Source organism: Dendrobates tinctorius, unplaced genomic scaffold (genome assembly GCF_039654945.1).
Source record: "Dendrobates tinctorius isolate UK_male_01 unplaced genomic scaffold, ASM3965494v1 ptg000028l, whole genome shotgun sequence".
Taxonomy (NCBI): domain Eukaryota; kingdom Metazoa; phylum Chordata; class Amphibia; order Anura; family Dendrobatidae; genus Dendrobates; species Dendrobates tinctorius.
Window position 1 is genome coordinate 66,993,658 of NW_027361696.1, and position 21,236 is coordinate 67,014,893.

At 48.2% G+C, this 21,236-nt stretch overlaps 1 protein-coding gene across 3 annotated transcripts in view; it reads right to left on the reverse strand.

Annotated features, from left to right (window-relative positions):
* The window catches only part of LOC141085489 (galactoside alpha-(1,2)-fucosyltransferase 2-like), a 44,263-nt gene extending 25,507 nt beyond the window's left edge, over positions 1–18,756 (reverse strand). Inside the window, exons 1-4 of one of the 3 annotated variants that reach the window (XM_073570891.1) lie at positions 18,466–18,756; positions 958–1,018; positions 807–884; positions 468–664 (exon numbers count right to left, since the gene is read on the reverse strand). In XM_073570891.1, the coding sequence (XP_073426992.1) occupies positions 468–664; positions 807–884; positions 958–1,017 (335 nt within the window). In that variant the 5' untranslated portion in view covers position 1,018; positions 18,466–18,756. Of the gene's footprint in view, positions 1–467; positions 665–806; positions 885–957; positions 1,019–17,031; positions 17,312–18,465 lie in introns of those variants that run through there. The other 2 variants (XM_073570888.1, XM_073570890.1) reach the window with 2 other exon arrangements.
* Positions 18,757–21,236: the final 2,480 nt, after the last annotated feature.

The following is a 21,236-nucleotide window of genomic DNA, read 5'->3' on the forward strand; positions in this document are numbered from 1 at the left end:
CACTTGTGTGTTCACTGCAAGAATATATCTTGCAGTAAACACACAAGTATCATCAGGTGCAAGAGATAAAGCATGAACAATACAACATTACAATTCACAATGCATTGACTGCTGAACCTGAGGAAGCTTGTATGTTCACTGCAAGAATATATCTTGCAGGAAACACACAAGTATCATCAGGTGCAAGAGATTAAGCATGAAGAATACAGCATGAAAAATCACAATGCCTTGACTGCTGAACCTGAGGAAACTTGTGTGTTCACTGCAAGAATATATCTTGCAGTAAACACATAAGTTTCATCAGGTGCAAGAGATAAAGCATGAACAATACAACATTACAATTCATAATGCATTCAATCTTGTTACTGAGGACACTGTTATGGTCCCTGATAGAATCTATCAGGAAACAAAACAGTATCCTCAGGACAAAGACTCAATGCGGCATCACACAACAGGGAAATACTTACTAAACACCTTCTCTAAAGTTGCAGAGGCGCTGTCCAAGCCCTCCATCAAACGAGGGGGCCACCTCATTCCAGAGCTGCCGGGTCACCACATTGTCCTTGTACTGCTGGTCACGGCTGTCCCACAACGGGACACGCTCCTGAACAAGGATGATCAGTTGCTCATTATCAATGTACAGGTCTTCATCCCGTTGTGGAACCTAGAAAAGAAATACATTTAGAATCGTGGAAATTGTGGAGAATGGTATAGAGAAAAAAAAAGAACATGAAAAACAGGATATAAAAACAGGAATAGAAAACAGAATTTAAAATAAAAGGTAACTTTAAATAATGGATACTTACATTGCATCTCCTCCTCGCCGGGACTTGTATATGCTGCTCCGGCTGTTCCGGCTCACTTGGCAGGTCCGATGCAGTGGTCTGTAAAATGAACAGAAATATTTACCCATTTCTAGAGGCCGGTATACTTACACAAAATCAGCAAAATACTCACCTCACACTCTGCTTCTTCCAATTCTTCCCTGGAAGGACTGTATTGGGATCCAGAAGACATGCTGGAAAAATAAAAAAAAAATATTAGTGCATAATTTATTTTAAAGGACAGGCTCACATAAATTGATTTGAGAATGCTCACATTATAGCTGCTGTGTTCTCCAAAGTAGTGGATTGTCTCTGGCTGGGTGGGTGTTGTCTTGTCTTCTTTGTCTTGCAGTGTGTCTGGAGAGTAATGATCTGGCACTACAGACCCCTTGTTTTATCTACCCTCCTCCAAAACAATGTTGCTTGTTTAGGGGGTGTATTAAACAAGTGTCTAGACATTGTTTACTCTGAAATCGCGCGCGCTCACAAAGCGCTGACATGCGCACTTCACAGTGCATGTCAGCGCATGCGATTTTTTAACGACGTTGGGCGGAAAAAAATGCAACATGTAGCGTCTGGTCGCACACCTGGAAAATGCGCAGCGCGCGCAAACACTGAGGCCCACGTGCAATCGCTGGATACTGCACCTGCCATTTTAAAGATACGGGACAATTGCACGTGTGACCGATAGCGCACAATGCGCTGCGCGATAAAACGCAAGTGTGAAACCAGCCTAAGATAGCCAAATCTAAAAAACCCCTCTCCAACTTCCAAAAATATTAAGCTTTGATATTTATGAGTCTTTTCGGTTGATTGAGAACATAGTTGTTGTTCAATAATAAAAAGAATCCTCTCAAATACAACTTGCCTAATCATAATTATGCAAACAGTGTATAATGCTCCATATATAGTGGGCCCCATTTATAATGCTCCAGTGTATAATGGGCCCCATATATGATGCTCCAGTGTATGATGGGCCACATTTATAATGCGCAGGTGTATGATGGGCCCCATTTATAATGCGCAGGTGTATGATGGGCCCCATGGATGATGCTCCAGTGTATGATGAGCCCCATTTATAATGCTCCAGTGTATGATGGGCCCATCTAATGCTCCATATATAATGGGCCCCATATGATGCTCCAGTGTATAATGGTCCCTATCTATGATGCTCAAGTGTATGATAGGCCCCATATATAATTCTCCAGTGTATAATGCTCCCCATATATAGCTCCAAACATTGAAAACAATGAAATACCTCTACTCGTTGGGCACTGCTCTACTCTAGACTCCTCAGCGTTGCCATCTTCTAGCTCTCTGCACTTGGACTGTTCAGGCAGAGGGCATACAGATGTGACATCACCGCGCTCTCTGACCTGAATGTCACTGTCAGGAAACGCGGAAGAGGTCACAGCGGTGGAGCAGGGAGAGGTAAGTATTGCAAGTGCTGGTGGCCTGAGCAAGCAGGGGGGCCCACTCATGGGCAATGGCACCGGCACAGGGCTCCTCATAGTACGATGGTGTCTCTGACGACGAGTGGGCCCCCCCACCGTCAGAGACACCGGCGTACTGTGAGGGGCCCTGTGCCAGTGCCGTCGCCCATGAGTGGGCCCCCCACCTGCTCAGGGCACCGCCACTTGCTCGGGTGCGCCAGGTGCTGTCGCTGGCCCTGGGGGGGTACAGCCCAGTTAGGAAGGAGGAAAAACTGGCATATGTTGAGGTGTAGGCTGGACGTTCAGCAGCTGCTAATGGAGGAATTGGAGAAGTCAGAGGAAGAGGAGGACAAAGTGAGCCATTTTGCTGGCAACCTATGTGTCATCAGGGGAAGGTGGGACAAAATCCTTTGAAACCCATGCATGGTTCATTTTAATGAAGGTGAGGTCACCAACAGTTTGGGTCGACAGCCGGGTCCTTCTTTCTGTCAGGATTGATCCAGCAGCACTGAAGACTCTTTCTGATAGCACACTACCAGCAGGGCAAGCGAGCTCCTGTAAGGCATATTGTGCCAATTCAAGCCAGGTGTCCAGTTTACAGGCCCAGTAGTCAAAGGGGAATGAACTGTGAGGGAGAACATCGATAGGGGAGGAGAGGTAATTTTGAACCATAGTTGACAACTGCTGTCCCTGTCTGTTGCAATCGATTCAGTATTAACCATCGTGTGAGTGGTACTCGAGATATCAGTCCACAACATGGTCATGAAACCCCTGTCTCCAATGCCAGTTCGGCTGTGTGCACCACGAACACCTCTTCCATTTGGCCCAGTATGGCTCGTGGTAGAACCTGCACCGCTGCTGTGTGCTGGGAATGCCTCTAACAAACGGTTTACCAGAGTTGCTTGTTTGTTCGCCAATATTAGCTGTAGGTTCTCCTGTGGCATGATGTTCTGTAATTTGCCTTTATACCCTGGATCGAGGATGCTGGCCAACCAGTAGTCATCATCCTTCATAATTTTGGCAATGCGGGGGTCCCTTCTTAGGATCCGCAATACATAATCACACATGTGGGCCAATGTTCCCGGTGTCAATGATGCACTGAAAGTGGTGGGTGGAGGAGCACTTTCTGCCAAATCCACATCCCTCCAGTCACGCACAAACCCTGTACCTGACCTTGGCAAGCCAACATTTTCTCTTGCCCTCGAGAAGCATCCTACTCCCCAAAATAATCATCCCCCTCATCCTCCTCCTCCTCTTCCTCTTCTTCCTCCACCTCGTCCAGGACAGTTCCCTGAGCAGACAATGGCTGACTATCATCAAGGCTTCACTCCTCCTCCTCCTCTTCCTCCTCCGCTGCAGTCGCCTGATCTTTAATGTGCGTCAAAGTTTGCATGAGCAGACGCATAAGTGGGATGCTCATGCTTATGATGGCGACAGCTTTGACCACTGCACACCCAACAACTCCATATCTGCCCTCAAACTGCCTGCCCATGTATCCTCCCACAAATGCATTACAGCCTGCCTCTGTTCGTACAGCCTCTCAACCATGTGCATGGTGGAGTTCCACCTCTGCATATGACTGGAGTCTACGGGCAAGCGACGGATGTGCGAGCACAGTCTTCGCACCTTATGGAGCAGGGCTGTCAACTTATTTAGGAAGCACTGCACCACCAGGTTCAAGGTGTGAGCCAGGCAAGGTATGTGTCTGAGTTTTGCAAGGGCTATGGCCACCACAAAGTTACGGCCGTTATCACTGACTACCTTGCCTGGCTCAAGATGTAGACTGCCCAGCCATGACTCAGTTTCTCGCTGCAAGTAGTCGGCCAGTACCTCCGCGGTGTGTCTGTTGTCGCCCAAAGACATCATTTTTAAAACAGCCTGCTGATGCTTACCACTAGCTGTTCGATAGTGGGACACCTCGTGGGCAACACTGGCAGCTGCGGATGGAGCGCTCATGCGACTGCGCTCTGTCGATGAGCTTTTGCTACTGGAGGAGGAGGAGGAGAGTCGAACGCCTACAGCCAACTGTTTCCTATACCGTGGGCTAGGCAGCACTGTTCCACCGCTGCTGTCCCCTGAGGAGCCTGCATCCACCACATTAACCTAGTGCACAGTGATGAACACGTAACGGCCCTGGCCATGCCTACTGGCCTATGCATCTGTTGTGAGGTGCACCTTTCCACTCACTGATTGTTTGAGTGCATGGGGTCTTTCACATGCAGGTGGAGGGCAGGGATGGCTTTTCTAGAAAGGAAGTGCTGACTGGGTAGGTCATAGCGTGGGACAGCCTAGGCCATGAGCTCTCGGAACGCTTCGCTTTCAACCAAACGAAAGGGCATCATCTCTAATGAGATCAGTTTGGCAATGTAGGCGTTCAAAGCCAGTGTACGCAGATGATAGGATGAGTACTTTCTTGTCCTACTCAGAGTGTCTGCTAGGGTGAGCTGGACTTGAGAGCTGCATATGGGGGAACTAGCGGTGGACATGACGGACTGAGAGGGGGTTGGTGATGGTGATGGTGGTGGTGGTGAAAGTCTAGATTCAGTCTTTCATTGCAAAAACATTGTGATTCCCTGACTGCTTTGGCCTTGCAACGACACCTCATCATTTCTTGCTGGTGATGTGCTTACCGGTGGGCTTACAGTGGGGGAAGCGATGGAGCATTGTGGCTACCTTCAGTTGGAGCAGGTGCACATGTGCTACCTGAGGTTTTGTAGTCCGTCCATGCTTGCAAGTGCATGGTGACTAAATGTCTAAGCATGCAACTGGTATTCAAATTTCTGAGATTTTTCCCTCGGCTAAAGGTCCTTCCTCACTTCTTACAGATAACCTTTGCCTCATCAATAGGATTTTGGTCAAAAAAGTGCCACACTGCACTCTTCCTGCTATGGTATAAATTTCCAGGGCTTGCACGCTGTGCTAATTTGACCATCTGGCCAAGCTATCCTGCAACTCTTTTCGTTTTTTTACCATGTTTTTGGACAGCTACAGGCCTGCCAGATAACCGCTGCTGCAATGCCTATGCCTGCTGCGGATCCTTCTACTCTTCTGAGCTATTGCCAGCAGCACCCTCTTCCCCCAATGGATGCCAATCCGGGTCAACAATGGGTCATCCATCACCTCATCTACACCTTCCTCTGTGTCACCGTGTAAGGTGGTATAGTATGCGGGAAGGGGCACCTGAGTTTCATCAGGGTCAGATTCTGGCTCAGTAGATTGCGAGAGCAATGTAGTGCTCTGGGTCAATGTACCAGCAGAATCATCTAGCAGTGGCTTCGCATCAGTGCACTCCATGTCAGATTCATCTTGGACTGGGGGAATTCAGGATTTGACTTGATAACCCAGGCATGGTAAGTGAAAAGAGCGCCATGTAGTAATCTGAAGTGTGGCCTGCTGCATTCTTCCATTTTGGTGGGGGTGAAGGACACAAGGAAAGGTGTTGTTCCTTACCAGAAGCCTGCACTGATGACTCAGTGCTTTCATTTTTTGAAACTTCAGAAGAGGAGGCAATAGAGCTGGAGGCTGTTTCGGCAATATAAGTCAAAACCTGTTCCTGATGCTCCGGCTTTAAAAGCGGTTTACCTACTCCCAGGAAAGGGAGCCTTCCAGGCCTTCTTGAGCCAGATGATGACACAGGCTCAACACCTCCTGCCTTAGGTGCTATTGTGCTTTTGGCACTACCAGCAAATGCACCACCACCACCATCAGGACCAGCTGCCCCCCCCATGTCCACGGCCTCTTCCACCATACTTCCTCATGTTTGGGAAAATGTACCAAAAATACCAGCAGATATATGGTACTGTATCAGAGATACCAGGTGTATATAGTGTTGGGGTAATTTTAAATCTCCATATATATTTCAGGAGTCACACACAGACGCTTTCAGGCTCAGTATGGATTAGACAAGAATATAAAATGCTGGAAAAGGGTACTGTATCACAAGCATACATGTTGTGAGTTCATTTTTCCCTTCACCATTGAGGTCTGAGGAACTCCCTCCTCTGGTGAAGGAAGGTAGTGAGGCTGATTACCAAACACATGGGCAGCTAGATGATGACTGGGTGGCTGGAATTGAGGACTGGATATAAGGCTGCCAACGCCCTTCTTCCTGGCTGGTGAGTTTCCTGCTGGATGCTTGGAGACCAGTCTGATTCCTGCATCTCAAAGCTAAGTTTTTCTGCTCTTCTTTGTACTCTTCAGTTTGGTTTTTGTTTTGCCTTGTTTTTTGGGAGTTCTGCCATCCCCGGCCGGGGGTGAGCTGTACTCCATTTTTGTCTCTGATCTGCTGATATTTTGCTCTGTCTTCAGAATATACCTGAGTGCTGATATAGTCTTTTGAAGCCTAGCGACTTCAGGGCCTGTTTTTCCTATCAGTCGGTTGGCTCATTTTGATAGGGTTTTTGCGGATGGCAGACAGCAGCTTTCCTATCCTGTCCTATGTAGCTAGCTTGGGCCCCATCAAACTATCTTTCTATCTGTGTTAGTGTTTTCATCTTGCTTCACCGTCATTATATGTTGGGGGCTGCCTTTTGCTTTGGGGTCTGCTCTGGGGAAGTGTTAGTTTTTCCCCTTTCTGTCTTTAGGCTATATAGTTCTCCGGCTGTGATCGAGGGGTCTAGGGCACCGTAGGAACCCCCCACGGCTACTGCTAGTTGTTGTGGATAGGTTCAGGGGTCTGCAATCCGATAGCTGCCAACCTCTCTGGTTTTTCTGGACTTAGCTGGTATTTTGTTTTTTCCTCCTTCGGTGACTCATCATAACACATACAGCTGTATGCAGTCAAGGGCTAATTGTAAATCTCCATATATATTTCCGGAGTAACACACAGACGCTCACAGGCTCAGTATGGATTACACAAGAATACAAAAAGCTGAAAAAGGGTACTGTATCAGATGATATCAGGTGTATATAGTGTTGGGGTAATTATAAATCTCCATATATATTTCTGGAGTAACACACAGATGCTCACAGGCTAAGTATGGATTAGACAAGAATATAAAAAGCTGAAAAAGGGTACTGTATCAGAAGATACCAGGTGTATATAGTGTTGGGGTAATTTTAAATCTCTGTATATATTTCAGGAGTCACACACAGACGCTCTCAGGCTCAGTATGGATTAGACAAGAATATAAAAAGCTGAAAAAGGGTACTAGTAGTATCACAAGCGTACAGCTGTATACAGTCTAGGGCTAATTGTAAATCTCTGTATATATTTCTGGAGTAACACACAGACGCTTACAGGCTCAGTATGGATTAGACAAGAATAAAAAAACTGAAAAAAGGGTACTGTATCAGATGATACCAGGTGTATATAGTGTTGGGGTAATTTTAAATCTCCGTACATATTTCCGGAGTAATACACAGACGCTCACAGACTCAGTGTTGTGAATTCTCTTTCAGGGCTCCTTCCGGTGGTTACTGGAGGTGGTGGAGCTGGCCAGATTGACATAGGTCTGCCACCTTATGATGATGATGACGATTGGAGATCTGGGGTTACTGATTGGAGTATTTAAGTCAGCAGACTTCCTTCAATCCCTGCTGGTGATTTCTTTCCTGTGCATTCTGAGGTCTGATGTCTCCTGCTCTGATCCTGCATTGTTCAGCTAAGTGATTAATTTGCTAATCCTTTGCATCTGATCTGGTTTTGTCTATCTCTGCTTGTTGTGCAGGTTCAGCTTGCTCTTGCTGGGGGCTGTGCTGGACCACCACTCCATATGTTGCTGCTTGTGTCAGTTTGTTCAGTCCCCTGTTATATTGGTCTCTTTTGCTTTGCTTCCAATTAATACCAGAGTGCTGATATAGTGAGGGCGAAGTCGTGTGACTTCAGTGGCTTTTTGTACATCAGATGTGTTGGATTTTTCAGGGTTTTTTGCATGATTGCAGACAGTGTCTTTGCTTTCCTATCCTGCCTACTCAGTTTGGGCCCCATCATTTGCTCAGTTTATTTTTCTGCCTGTGTTTGTGTTTCATCTTGTCCCACTGACAATATATGTTTGGGGGCTATCTATTCCTTTGGGGTCTGCTCTGGGGCAGTTTAGATTTCATCTATCTTGCTTTAGGCTTAGTTAGCTCTCTGGCTGTGCCGAGGCGTCTAGGGCATCATTGGTACGCTCCACGGCTACTGCTAGTTGTGTGGATAGGATCAGGGGTCTGCAATCCGCTTAGTTACCAACCTCTCTTCTTTTCTGGTGGCTTAGCCTGTTCCTGCCATCCTCCTCGGTGACCCATTCATAACAGCTCAGTATGGATTAGACAAGAATAAGAAAAGCTGAAAAAGGGTACTGTATCAAAAGATACTAGGTGTATATAGTGTTGGGGTAATTTTAAATCTCCGTATATATTTCAGGAGTCACACACAGATGCTCTCAGGCTCAGTATGGATTAGACAAGAATATAAAAAGCTGAAAAAGGGTACTGTGTCAGAAGATACCAGGTATATATAGTGTTGGGGTAATTTTAAATCTCTGTATATATTTCAGGAGTCACACACAGATGCTCTCAGGCTCAGTATGGATTAGACAAGAATATAAAAAGCTGAAAAAGGGTACTGTGTCAGAAGATACCAGGTATATATAGTGTTAGGGTAATTTTAAATCTCCATATATATTTCAGGAGTCACACACAGATGCTCTCAGGCTCAGTATGGATTAGACAAGAATATAAAAAGCTGAAAAAGGGTACTGTGTCAGAAGATACCAGGTATATATAGTGTTGGGGTAATTTTAAATCTCCATATATATTTCAGGAGTCACACACAGATGCTCTCAGGCTCAGTATGGATTAGACAAGAATATAAAAAGCTGAAAAAGGGTACTGTATCACAAGCGTACAGCTGTATACAGTCTAGGGGTAATTGTAAATCTCTGTATACATTTCTGGGGTCACACACAAATAGTCAGCATGTATTTGTCCGTGATACCAGCTGGTACAAGGTAGTGTGTGAGGAGTGTACAGCTCTATATGGTGTGGGAAAAAATTAATGCTCGGGAAGTGTGCAGAAAAAAAGAATAAAAGTATTAGTGCTGTGTAAAAAGCAGTCTGCACAGCAGTGTACACACAGCAATACAGCTAGCAGGCAACCTATTAATCAGCTCTGCTGCTGCACAAAAGAAAATCCTCCCTTGTGACTGGCAGGCAGCCTAATAACCAGCGCTGCTGCACACAACAAAATCCTCCCCTGTCACTGCACACTAACTGTACAGCACAATTGCTATCAGCACAACCACAGAATCACTTTACTTTCCTGCCTAACTCTCTCCCGACTGAGAAACAGCAGCAGCAACCTCTCCCTACGCTAAGATCGGCAGAAGTATAATGGCGGTCGGCAGCCAGGGCTTTTATAGCCACTGTGATGCCACACAAAGCAAGCCAATCACTGTAATGCCCTTCTCTAAGATGGTGGTGGCTGCTGCCCATGTCATCTCGTTGCCCACAGTGTGCGTCCTTGCTCATTGGCTGAGAAAAGGCGCCTGCATTATGGGAAACGCGACTTTGGCGCCCGGGTCGATGACCGCATGGCCGACTTCACGCTATGGTCGGGTTTCGCCGAGCGAAACCTGACTTTGGCGAAAGTCGCCGATTTTTAAATCAGACCTAGTTGTTTCGCTCAACTCTAAAAGTTAGTATTAACGCAATCGTAACAATCTGCAGAATAATGTCACTAATTTTTACATAATTTGTCTTTCTATTCTCCACCTTACCACCCCGGAAAAAAAAATATTATGTATTTCTGATCTGAATACCTGATATGTAGAGATGAAGGAGCAACTGATTCTCAAAAAGAAGGTTCTGCTTCTATGATGTAGGGCTGGGTTGTCTTTAAAGGGAACCTGTCACCTGTTTAGGCCGCTATAAGATATGGCCACCGCCTTTCAGGGCTTATCTACAGCATTCCACAATACTGTTGATAAGCCCCCAATCCCACCTGAAAGATAAGAAAAATAAGTTTCATTATACTCACCAAGAGGCCCAGTGCCTGCGCACTGCAGTACTTTGCTCTGTCCTCAACAGGGCCAATAAGTGCACCTGCGCAGGAGCAAGGTGCCGGGGAGCGATGAAGCAACAGAAGGGCAGCATCACAAGAAGATGGGAGGCGCCGGACCCAGACCTGTGACACCCATTGTCAGGCCAGCACCGGCCTGCCCCCCGGGTGAGTATAATAAAACTTATTTTTAAACACTTATCTACAGCATTATAGAATGCTGTAGATAAGCCCTGAAAGGCAGTGGCAACATCTTATAGCGGCCAAAACTGCTGACAGGTTCACTTTAATTTTTCTTTTCTTTGCATAGTGGTGCTTCTAGGGAACTGTAGCAGAACTCTACTTATCTCAATGGGGCTGTGATTGGCGGTGTCAGCTTGCAATTAAAAACGAAGAAAGAAGGAAAAAATGGAAAATGGAGTGTTTGCTGCTGCTCCTGGGTCAAGAGCATCAGGGTATCCAGGAGTTTGGAAAGAGTGGAATTTTATTGACAACGAGTTTCGAAGTTGTTATAACTCCTTCATCACATAAAAATACTGACAATTCAGAGGCGGTGCCATTGGGAATCGTTTCGCCCCCAGTTATGCAATTTTGTATGTAGGTGTAGGTAGGGGCGCCGACTGGGGGGTGGTCCTTCTTCCGCGCAAACAGATTTAAGACAGACACCGATGTGCGTTCAACAGGTCCTCTTTATTGGCAGTCCTCTCGACGACCCACAGCACCACACAGCAGCTGCTCGACTCCGCAGCACCACACAGCAGCTGCTCGACTACGCACACAGGCCCGGGTACCTTGACTTCCTTCCTTTTCCTAATTGATGTCCCTCGTGGCTCTTTCACTGTGACTGCCCTAGGCCTACCACCACAGTGCTTCACCCGTCCGAGTCCATCCGTCAGGTACCCCCGGGCCTCCTCTGTTCTGTGGCTTCTCCTGTCAGGGCCACCCCCTGACCGTCTCTGTTATCAGTCCCTTCTGGAGCTTCTTCTCGCTCTCTCTCCCTTCAGTCTTCTCTCCTGAGCTCCTTTTCCTGGACTGACTGACTCGGGAACTCTCTATCCCTTTTTATATTCCCTCTCTCTGGGAATTCCCCTCTAGAGCTCCTGTAACCCTGCCCCCCATGACTCTGCGGTTTCGTAACCTTAAGCTGATGTAAAGCCCTTTTCTCACTGCTCTCTGCTGCCATCTTGTGGCCAAACTACAGCATTACACCTCCTTCTGTTTCTGCTGTCTTTAGTCTCCCCCTAGTGGCCAAACCCAGTACTTCACCATCCCTTACTACCTCCAGCTGTCTCCCACCTTCATATACAGCAGTCCATGTCAAGCACATTGTACATTTGCCCTAATGCTGCAGACAGGTCCATAGGTCAGTCCACTTTCCCTACTTGCCCCCTTCCTTTGACCATTGTCATCCTCGACGAACTCGTCACCTTTATTTTGCGTTATGAAGCTTCCTCACCTTTTTGTCAGACCAGTTGCTGAGCAAGGCCCACGATACGCAGGGAGCTGAACTAAACCGGGAGCAATCATGCTCCAAGTAACTTATGGCTACCCGCCAGCGCATACGCCACTATGACAATTCCTTCCTGTTGGGATAGGACCACCCGGATTCCTCTACGGGTGCATACTTCCCACTTTTCTCATGTTCAGCATCTCAGCGCAATGACCGAGGACTTTTAACCTTCTAAGTCACAGTCCGCTTCCCTCTCTCTTTTGGGGTGTTTGTGGTACTCGGGACCTGATCTATGGACCGATGTCTGTTTCAATTCCACCTGTTTCCTTGTCCCTTCAAGTTAAATCAGTCATGGTCGGCGGTTTTCTCTTTACTTAGTACCCGGGACCTGTTGGACATTCTTTTTGTATAACATTCTTAAACTCACTATAGATAATATACATAGTGTCAACATACACTACTTTTGATGGTTACAACATCTACCCTATTCCTTGAAACATTCTACATTAATTATCATCCTAATATTCTACCTTTTAAACTACTCACTATTTCTTCAACATATCTGTTAACTATCTCTGCACATTCCCCATCATATCTACATCTATAGCAATCAGCATCATTATACAACGGTTCAAACATCTATCAGCAACTTTTTAAACAGTGGTGCGCCCCTTCCATTGTGGTAAGCACTCCCACACATCCCTGCTGTATCAAGAGTTGCGTACTTTACCCCAAGAGGACGCGGAACAGTCCCCATGCTGCGCAATAGTGCACAGCAGTTCCGGTAGTCCATATTCAGCGGTGCTCTGGGCCGTCTCCTGATGGCCGATGTTCTGCCAACAGCAAGGAACTCCACAGCCGTGGAGCTCCTGGGATGTCTTGACTGCTCCTGGGCCCCGAGTGCTCTTATTGCCCAGGACCTAGGAGTTCATCTCCCTCCTGAGAGATGCATTAAAAGGGGAAGAAGGGGCCAAGGATAGTTCCGCGGCGCGCATCCTGCACTGCATCTTCACTTGGGCACCAGGCCCTGACATGGGCCAAAGAGAACTCCGCCGCTGCAGCATCTCCAAACAGCGGAAAAGTCTTGGGGGCAGAGGAGTCCGCAGTCACCCCTGCGTGGGGATCGATACTTTCTCTGGAGGGCCCGGCGGCCCCAGGGGATGCCCAACGGGAGCGCAGGCACCTGGCAACAGGGACCCCAGGCCTCGCGTCCCCACCGAGGGACAGTGTCAGGGCCCAGCGATCCACCACAGGTCGCGGAAGAGGTGCGCTCATCTCCGTCGATGTTGAGGCTCCGCTCCGTCCGACCCTCAGCTCCTGCAGGTACATCTGCAGGTAGGAGGCCGGGAATGTTGACCGGTGGAAAGCGGAGCGGGAAGGCCTGTTGATGAGGATGTCGGATGGCCTCGCATAGGCCACGGGGCCTGGTGACCCGGCCACAGCCGTGATCTGGAATGATGGGGCCAGAGCGGCCGCAGGCCTTGATGGACAGGCCGCAGCCGCAGTATGGGGCGCGGCAGAGGCGGCCCCCAGTCTCAGGATACAGGCCGCGGACCCGCTCGGCACCGGAGATGCAGGACGAGGCGGCGCCGGGCAGGGCGGCTCGGGGTCGATGGTGGGGTCAGCAATTGGCCCTGCACGAACCGCAGATCCATCAGGAGCTGGAAACACGGGATGAGAGGAGGCCAGGCTGGGAGGCTGAGGGCTGGTGTCAGGGCCTTGGGCCTGTTTCGTGCACGGGGCGTGGAGACGGGACCTGCCTGCAGTGCCGCGACTTCCAACAGGCCATCCCACATCTCCTCCAGCAGCCGATGTTCTTCACCCCGCCATCTCGCAGGGCCAGCCTCCAGGCCCGATGGTTCTGAGAGGACAGTCGGCAACAGTTCCTCGGGCGGCTGCTCCGACACAGCCTGGGCTGCGGGCGAGCGCCCCCCGTTTTCTCCGGCTCCAGCTTCGCGGATGCAGCTGTCGGGGACTCCATCTGCTGCAGATCTCCAAGATGGGTGAGTACTTGCTGCGCTGTCATCTGCTCCCAGTTCTCTCTGTAGTCCTTTAACGTGGGAGGGTACCCAGCTTTCCAGCCACGGCACCCAGCTTTCCCAGCAGTGTTCCAGGGGTGAGCTCGGCTTAGCTGCCCCTGACAGTCCAATTTTGTAATCCACAAGGGGAAATCTTCAACCGGTTCAGCTTGTGTCCCTTGGATCTTTGGTGCAGGCTTACCACTGAAGATGGTGTATTGGCGGTGATGATCCTGCCGAATACGCCAAATGTAGGTAGGGGCGCCGACTGGGGGGGTGGTCCTTCTTCCGCCGCAAAGAGTCTTAAGACAGACACCGATGTGTGTTCTACAGGTCCTCTTTATTGGCTGTTCTCTCGACGACCCGCAGCACCACACAGCAGCTGCTCGACTACGCACACAAGCCCGGGTACCTTCACTTCCTTCCTTTTCCTAATTGACGTCCCTCGTGGCTCTTTCACTTTGGCTGCCCTAGGCCTACCACCACAGCGCTTCACCCGTCCGAGTACGTCCATCAGGTACCCCCAGGCCTCCTTTGTTCTGCAGCTTCTCCTGTCAGGGCCACTCCCTGACCGTCTCTGTTATCAGTCCCTTCTGGAGCTTCTTCTCGCTCTCTCTCTCTCCCTTCAGTCTTCTCTCCTGAGCTCCTCTCCATGGACTGACTGACTCTGGAACTCTCTACCCCTTCTTATATTCCCTCTCTCTGGGAATTCCCCTCTAGAGCTCCTGTAACCCCGCACCCCATGACTCTGCGGTTTCGTAGCCTTAAAGGGAAGGTGCCATCCCAAAAAAAATTTTTCAGCAATTGAAAAAATGTAAAGAATTAATGTTAATCTTAAAACCCTGCTCCTTCCTCCATATATCAGGCCCCTGTCGCCTCGCTTTCACACATCGCCAGGACAGGATCTGAGGAGAGGAATGGGGTCTTCAGTCACCGAGGATGGCAGGCAGCAAGGATTCTGGGAGCAGGGTGACAGCAGCACAGAGTATTTCAGGAGAGCAGTGTGCTGGTCTATGGGGGGGCACAGAGAGAGATATATGGTGGAGGGAGCAGGGTGACAGCAGCACAGAGTATTTCAGGAGAGCAGTGTGCTGGTCTATGGGGGGGCACAGAGAGAGATATATGGTGGAGGGAGCAGGGTGACAGCAGCACAGAGTATTTCAGGAGAGCAGTGTGCTGGTCTATGGGGGGCACACAGAGAGATATATGGTAGAGGGAGCAGAGTGACAGCAGCACACAGTATTTCAGGAGAGCAGTGCGCTGGTCTATGGGGGGCACAGAGGGAGATGTATGGGGGAGGAGCAGGGTGACAGCAGCACAGAGTATTTCAGGAGAGCAGTGTACTGGTCTATGGGGGGCACAGAGGGAGATATATGGGGGAGAAGCAGGGTGTCAGCAGCACAGAGTATTTCAGGAGAGCAGTGTACTGGTCTATGGGAGGCACAGAGGGAGATATATGGTGGAGGAGCAAGGTGACAGCAGCACAGAGTATTTCACGAGAGCAGTGCGCTGGTCTATGGGGGGCACAGAGGGAGATATATGGGGGAGGAGCAGGGAGACAGCAGCACAGAAATCCAGGAAACATTTCTGCTGATTGATGGCCTGTTCTGATCCAGACTTTGCATGCAAAGACCCCATTCTCCTCCTCAGATCCTGTCCTGGCGATGTGTGAAAGCGAGGCGACAGGCGCAGTCCGGGGTGACGCTGGGAAGCAGGCTGGGGGGGAATGGAGCCATACAGTAATGATAAAAATGAGACCCCTCTCTTCAGCTGCCTCCCCAGCTCTCCCCTGACTGCACCTATTACCTCTGACCCGTGTGCAGGTGCTCAGCCAGAACCACCCCAGAATGGGTCCCCTTTTAGCAGATCACAAATAATACCGCCATATACTTCACACGCAATACCGCCATATAGATCATACACAATACCACCATGTAGATCACACATAAAACCAGCAGGGTGACAGCAGCACAGAGTATTTTAGGAGAGCAGTATCACACGGCAGAGAATTAGATGCACGGCTCAGCAGACAGTATCACACAGGAGAGGATTAGATACACGGCTCAGCAGACAGTATCACACAGGAGAGGATTAGATACACGGTTCAGCAGTCAGTATCACACAGGAGAGGATTAGATACACGGCTCAGCAGACAGTATCACACAGGATAGGATTAGATACACGGTTCAGCAGTCAGTATCACACAGGAGAGGATTAGATACACGGTTCAGCAGGCAGTATCACACAGGAGAGGATTAGATACACGGTTCAGCAGTCAGTATCACACAGGAGAGGATTAGATACACGGCTCAGCAGTCAGTATCACACAGGATAGGATTAGATACACGGTTCAGCAGTCAGTATCACACAGGAGAGGATTAGATACACGGTTCAGCAGTCAGTATCACACAGGAGAGGATTAGATACACGGCTCAGCAGACAGTATCACACAGGAGAGGATTAGATACACGGTTCAGCAGTCAGTATCACACAGGAGAGGATTAGATACACGGCTCAGCAGACAGTATCACACAGGAGAGGATTAGATACACGGCTCAGCAGTCAGTATCACACAGGATAGGATTAGTTACACTGCTCAGCAGTCAGTATCACACAGCATAGGATTAGATACATGGCTCAGAAGTCAGTATCACACAGGATAGGATTAGATACACGGTTCAGCAGACAGTATCACACAGGAGAGGATTAGATACATGGTTCAGCAGTCAGTATCACACAGGATAGGATTAGATACACGGCTCAGCAGTCAGTATCACACAGGATAGGATTAGATACACGGTTCAGCAGTCAGTATCACACAGCATAGGATTAGATACACGGTTCAGCAGACAGTATCACACAGGAGAGGATTAGATACACGGATCAGCAGTCAGTATCACACAGGAGAGGATTAGATACATGGTTCAGCAGTCAGTATCACACAGGATAGGATTAGATACACGGTTCAGCAGACAGTATCACACAGGAGAGGATTAGATACACGGTTCAGCAGTCATTATCACACAGGAGAGGATTAGATACATGGTTCAGCAGTCAGTATCACACAGGATAGGAATAGATACACGGTTCAGCAGTCAGTATCACACAGGAGAGGATTAGATACACGGCTCAGCAGGCAGTATCACACAGGAGAGGATTAGATACACGGCTCAGCAGGCAGTATCACAGGAGACAGTATTACAGATATGCCCACACTGGTGAAACTTCCAGCCCCCCCCCAATTATACACTAGACTATGGGCTGTATATGTCACTGTCCTCAGACAGCCATAAAAGCTCTCATAAAAACAAAGGTGTCAGATTACCGGAGATCACTGGGGCTGTGTGTGAGTGAGGAGGCGGAGACAGAGCAGGAGGACAGTGGAGCTGGTGCAGAAAGTGGAGCTCAGCAGATAGCACTGGGCTACAGTAAAATGGCGCCCAGCCACACCTACAGCAGTGAATTGTGCAGCCCACGGGGGCGTGCCCAGTTCACTGCTAATGAGGCTGCATGGTGGGGTCGGGAGTCGACCGCAGTCTCCTATGTCCAGGGACGGCCATATTTGCAGACTGTATGAGTCCTCCACAGATCTGCAAACCAAGATGGCAGCACCCAGTGGCTACATTAAAACATTATTACAAACAAATCATAAATCCTAGTTAGTACAACATTTGCTGAAATAACATGTTTTGTTACTTACTCTTTTTTTGCAAAAAACTCGGAGTGGGAGAAACCAGGATGGCCGGGCAGTCCACGCATCACCCCGACGTGCGTTTCGGAGGGATTCTCCTTCGTCAGGGGTCGCAGACTGCCCGGCCATCCTGGTTTCTCCCACTCCGAGGTATGTTCTGCCCCAGCATTGCTCACTCATGTGGGTGGGCAGATTACGGTCACACACAGGGGAAGTCATCTTATTGCAGTCTTTGGCAGATTCTACTGCCTATGTATGCATAGCTAATCACGGTTGTGATGTAGTTTTAGTACATGTTTGCTACAAACAATTGTTCCTTTGCTAATTAGCATAAGCATACACATTAACAAGGGATCTTGTGTACAACATATTTCCCCTGTTTAACTCTAGGCTGCTTGGCTATTTTTCTGCCTATTGTGGAGTTGGTAATCGCCATTTTTTACTCATAGAGTGTTGTGTATATAGTGATATATATGGCCAGGGTCAGGCCACGTGTCCTCTTGCACTGTTGCACTTTGTTATTTCTGTACACATGTTCCCCACTACCCGTTCTGTGTAATTCCCTGAATAAAGTATCTATTATTATTTTTTGATAATTGGATCTATTGGTCGCAATTTATGTGGTTTCCACATCCCCTTGCCAACTTTACAAAATTGCAAATTTTTCCATTTTCTCCAATCTTTAGCATGCTACAAATATATTTTCCTGGAGAGGATCAGTAGAGGATGGAGCGATAACTGGTTTAACTGAATAAATGCCAATTTTCTTCCAGAAACAGCTCTATGCCTCTCCATGGGTAGTTTGCATTATTGCTGCTCACTTTTGTTAGGGCTTATTCACACCTAGAATTCTTGATTTCAAAAAAATTTTCTGCGTAATTTTTCTTGGAGGGAGCCATGGAAATTCTAATTGATAGGAAATAGTAAAGGTCCCATGCACCAAGCCTTCTTCAATAAGTCAAACAGCGCTACCGTTAGACAATCCACATAAATGGCGTTTACTATGGTTATCACGGAGAATCCTGACCTGCAGAGAAACATTTAATCAAGGCGTTTATAAGAACTTACCTTATGAAAACATTCCAGTAAGTTCCAGTAAATCCTCGACGTTGGTGAGTAGAGGAGACAGGATGGCGGGTTTTTACAATGTTTTCTTCCCATGTCTATGTCATTTATTACGCAGATAAAAATAAAGTTAATAGTTAACTATACTATTGGAAAAGAACCATCATAAAAGAGGTTGTCTGGTAAAAGGGAAAGTATCCAAGATATTGATGACTTATCCTATAGATACATCATCCATATCAGACTGGTGGTGGTCCGACATCTGGCACTCTGTCCAAACAGCTCCGGCTGAATGTCAACACAAAGGAGAACAAAGACAGGAGCAAGTGATGACAGCGTGCACTCACAGAGAGTCTACAGGCAGCTCTCACTTGTGACCTGTCAATCAAGATATGGCAGTGCTCATTATATAAATACAGGGGTAGTAATGGTGCAGAGACTTTGGACATGTCTGTGCTACAGAGACTTTGAACATGCCAATGTTGCAGAGACTTTGGACACATCAATGGGGCACCGAAGCCACCATAGTTGAGTACAACATTAATAGTTTTTCCTAACAAATAAACCACTAAAATCTATACTACAGCTGTGATTTTTAATGGTACTAAGTCCCCTACCGCTGTAGGGGTTCAATTAGCATTTTGAGGATGACAGTTTTTGACATACAAATGCAATCCATATTTTTCACAGATGGCACTCCTACTAAAAGTAGTAAATGGGGCCATTAATTTCTCTCAGAGTTTTTGCAGATCGAGCCCTCTGAGCAAAATCGTGTAGACAGGTATGATATTGGTCCGAGAGTCAGCTCAAAATTGTCAAGGCAAGTCTATGGGCTGTGGAAAAAAATTTGACAGCACTTAGATGCCATCCATGTGCTGCCTGATTTTCACCGACCGTTTGATAGGAGAAGGCGGAAAAACTTTCCTTATTTTTCTTTCCAAGTATGAGAAAAACTGATGACACTTGGATCCAACTCATTAATGAAACTCTGACCGAAATCAATGATGAAACTATTAGATTTTTTTTACGTGTGTGAAAGGAATAGAGACTTTTATTCAAGGGGATGTGCAAAAGAAATTTATCTACCTTAAGGTTCACACATTCAACATTTGGCCAGTATTTTACATCAGTATTTGTAAGCCAAAATCAGGAGTGGAACAAATAGAGGAAAAGTATAATAGAAAAACGTCGCCACTTCTGTATTTTTCGCCCACCCATATTCTTGGCTTACAAATACTGATCGAATACTGATCGTGACCTAATACTTAAGAGATGGAGGTAAAGATTTCTGTAACCTGTGCTTCGACTTATTCTGCTCTTTGCACCAACAGGAGAATGGTCATCACTAACAGAATTTACTAGATTAATATCAGCAGATTATGACCAAAGGGCACCAGTCCTATGCTCCAGGATTACGTTAGATACAATATTTTACCCTTCGCCACGACAGCACCTACTGGAGGTATCGGATCCGCCCTATTTGGAACAGGAAACCCTACAGGAAAGATAAAAGGGGCGGTCCGCCTTTCCTCCTCAGTTTTGGTTTCCTGTTCCAAACGGAGCCACGATATCCTTCAGGAAAGAATACCTGGGCCAGGCATGCCGCCTGTGCAGTCTCCATGTGAATGGCAGGGGCTGCGGTCCGGAGGCAGCGTCGGGGGAGATTCCGCTAGACGGCTCCCCCTCGTCTGGTGAACGAAGGGTGATGACGGGGTCCGGGGAGGGCCGCCCCGTATCACCCAGGAGAGCGCCGGTAGGCACCGGGACGCACCGCTACTGGGAGTGGTAAGAGCGCCAGTGGCGCAGGGAAAAAAAAAAAAAAAGGTTTTTCTTTTGAAATAAAAAGCGCACAGCAGCGGTGGCGGTGCATAGAGAGGGTGGGACCGCATGGAGAGCGGGGGCCGCACATCAAAGCGGCGCGGTAGCCGGCCGGCGCAGAGTCTCCTGACCCCCCGGAAGTAATGGTTGAACTTCCGGGGAGGGATGGCTGAGAGCGCCTCGGGGCATGCGCGCAGTGATCCCAGGGAGGAGAAGCAACTTCCGGGGGGACGGCAGGAAAAAAAAAAAGAGGCAAACTATTTAAACAGCGGCGCAGCTGAGCGGCGATGCAGCAATGTCGTCCCCAACGGAAGCGCACGCTCCAGCGGGGGATTCTGCAGGAGGTAGCTCCACCAGGGACCGCAACACCGGCCGCAGGAATGAAGCAGGAGAATCAAGGCCTAGGACGGGATCTCAGCCATCTGATCCGGTAATATAAGGCTTCACTGGGTGAGTGTGCAAAGTATATACTCTGCCTACTAAGCTGACCTCTCCCCCCCCCCCCGCCTTGGTGTCCCCCTCTAGACAAAGAAAAAGGATAAATCCAAGCATAAAGAATGTGCGTTATGCTCTGAACCTCTCCCTGACTCCTACCCTAAGAAGCTCTGTAAGCAGTGCACCAAAGAGACAAAGCAAGGGGCCGCATTGTCGACAAAAGACATTAGAGCAATAATCAGGGAGGAGATACAGGCTATTAACCGTGCCAAAACTCCCTCAGAGACTGGCAGCAAAAAGCAGTTAACCCTCAGCTCAGAGTCAGAGGAAGAAGGGGGGTTAATCTCTGACTCCTCACTCACATCCTCGTCGTCATCAGACATGGAGGGACTGTCATGTTTCCCCCTGGATAGTGTGGACAACCTAGTCAAATCGGTGAGAAGCACTATGGGGTGTGAGGAACCAAGGGGTGCCCAAACCGCACAAGACATAATGTTTGCGGGATTGGCGGAAAAGAAAAG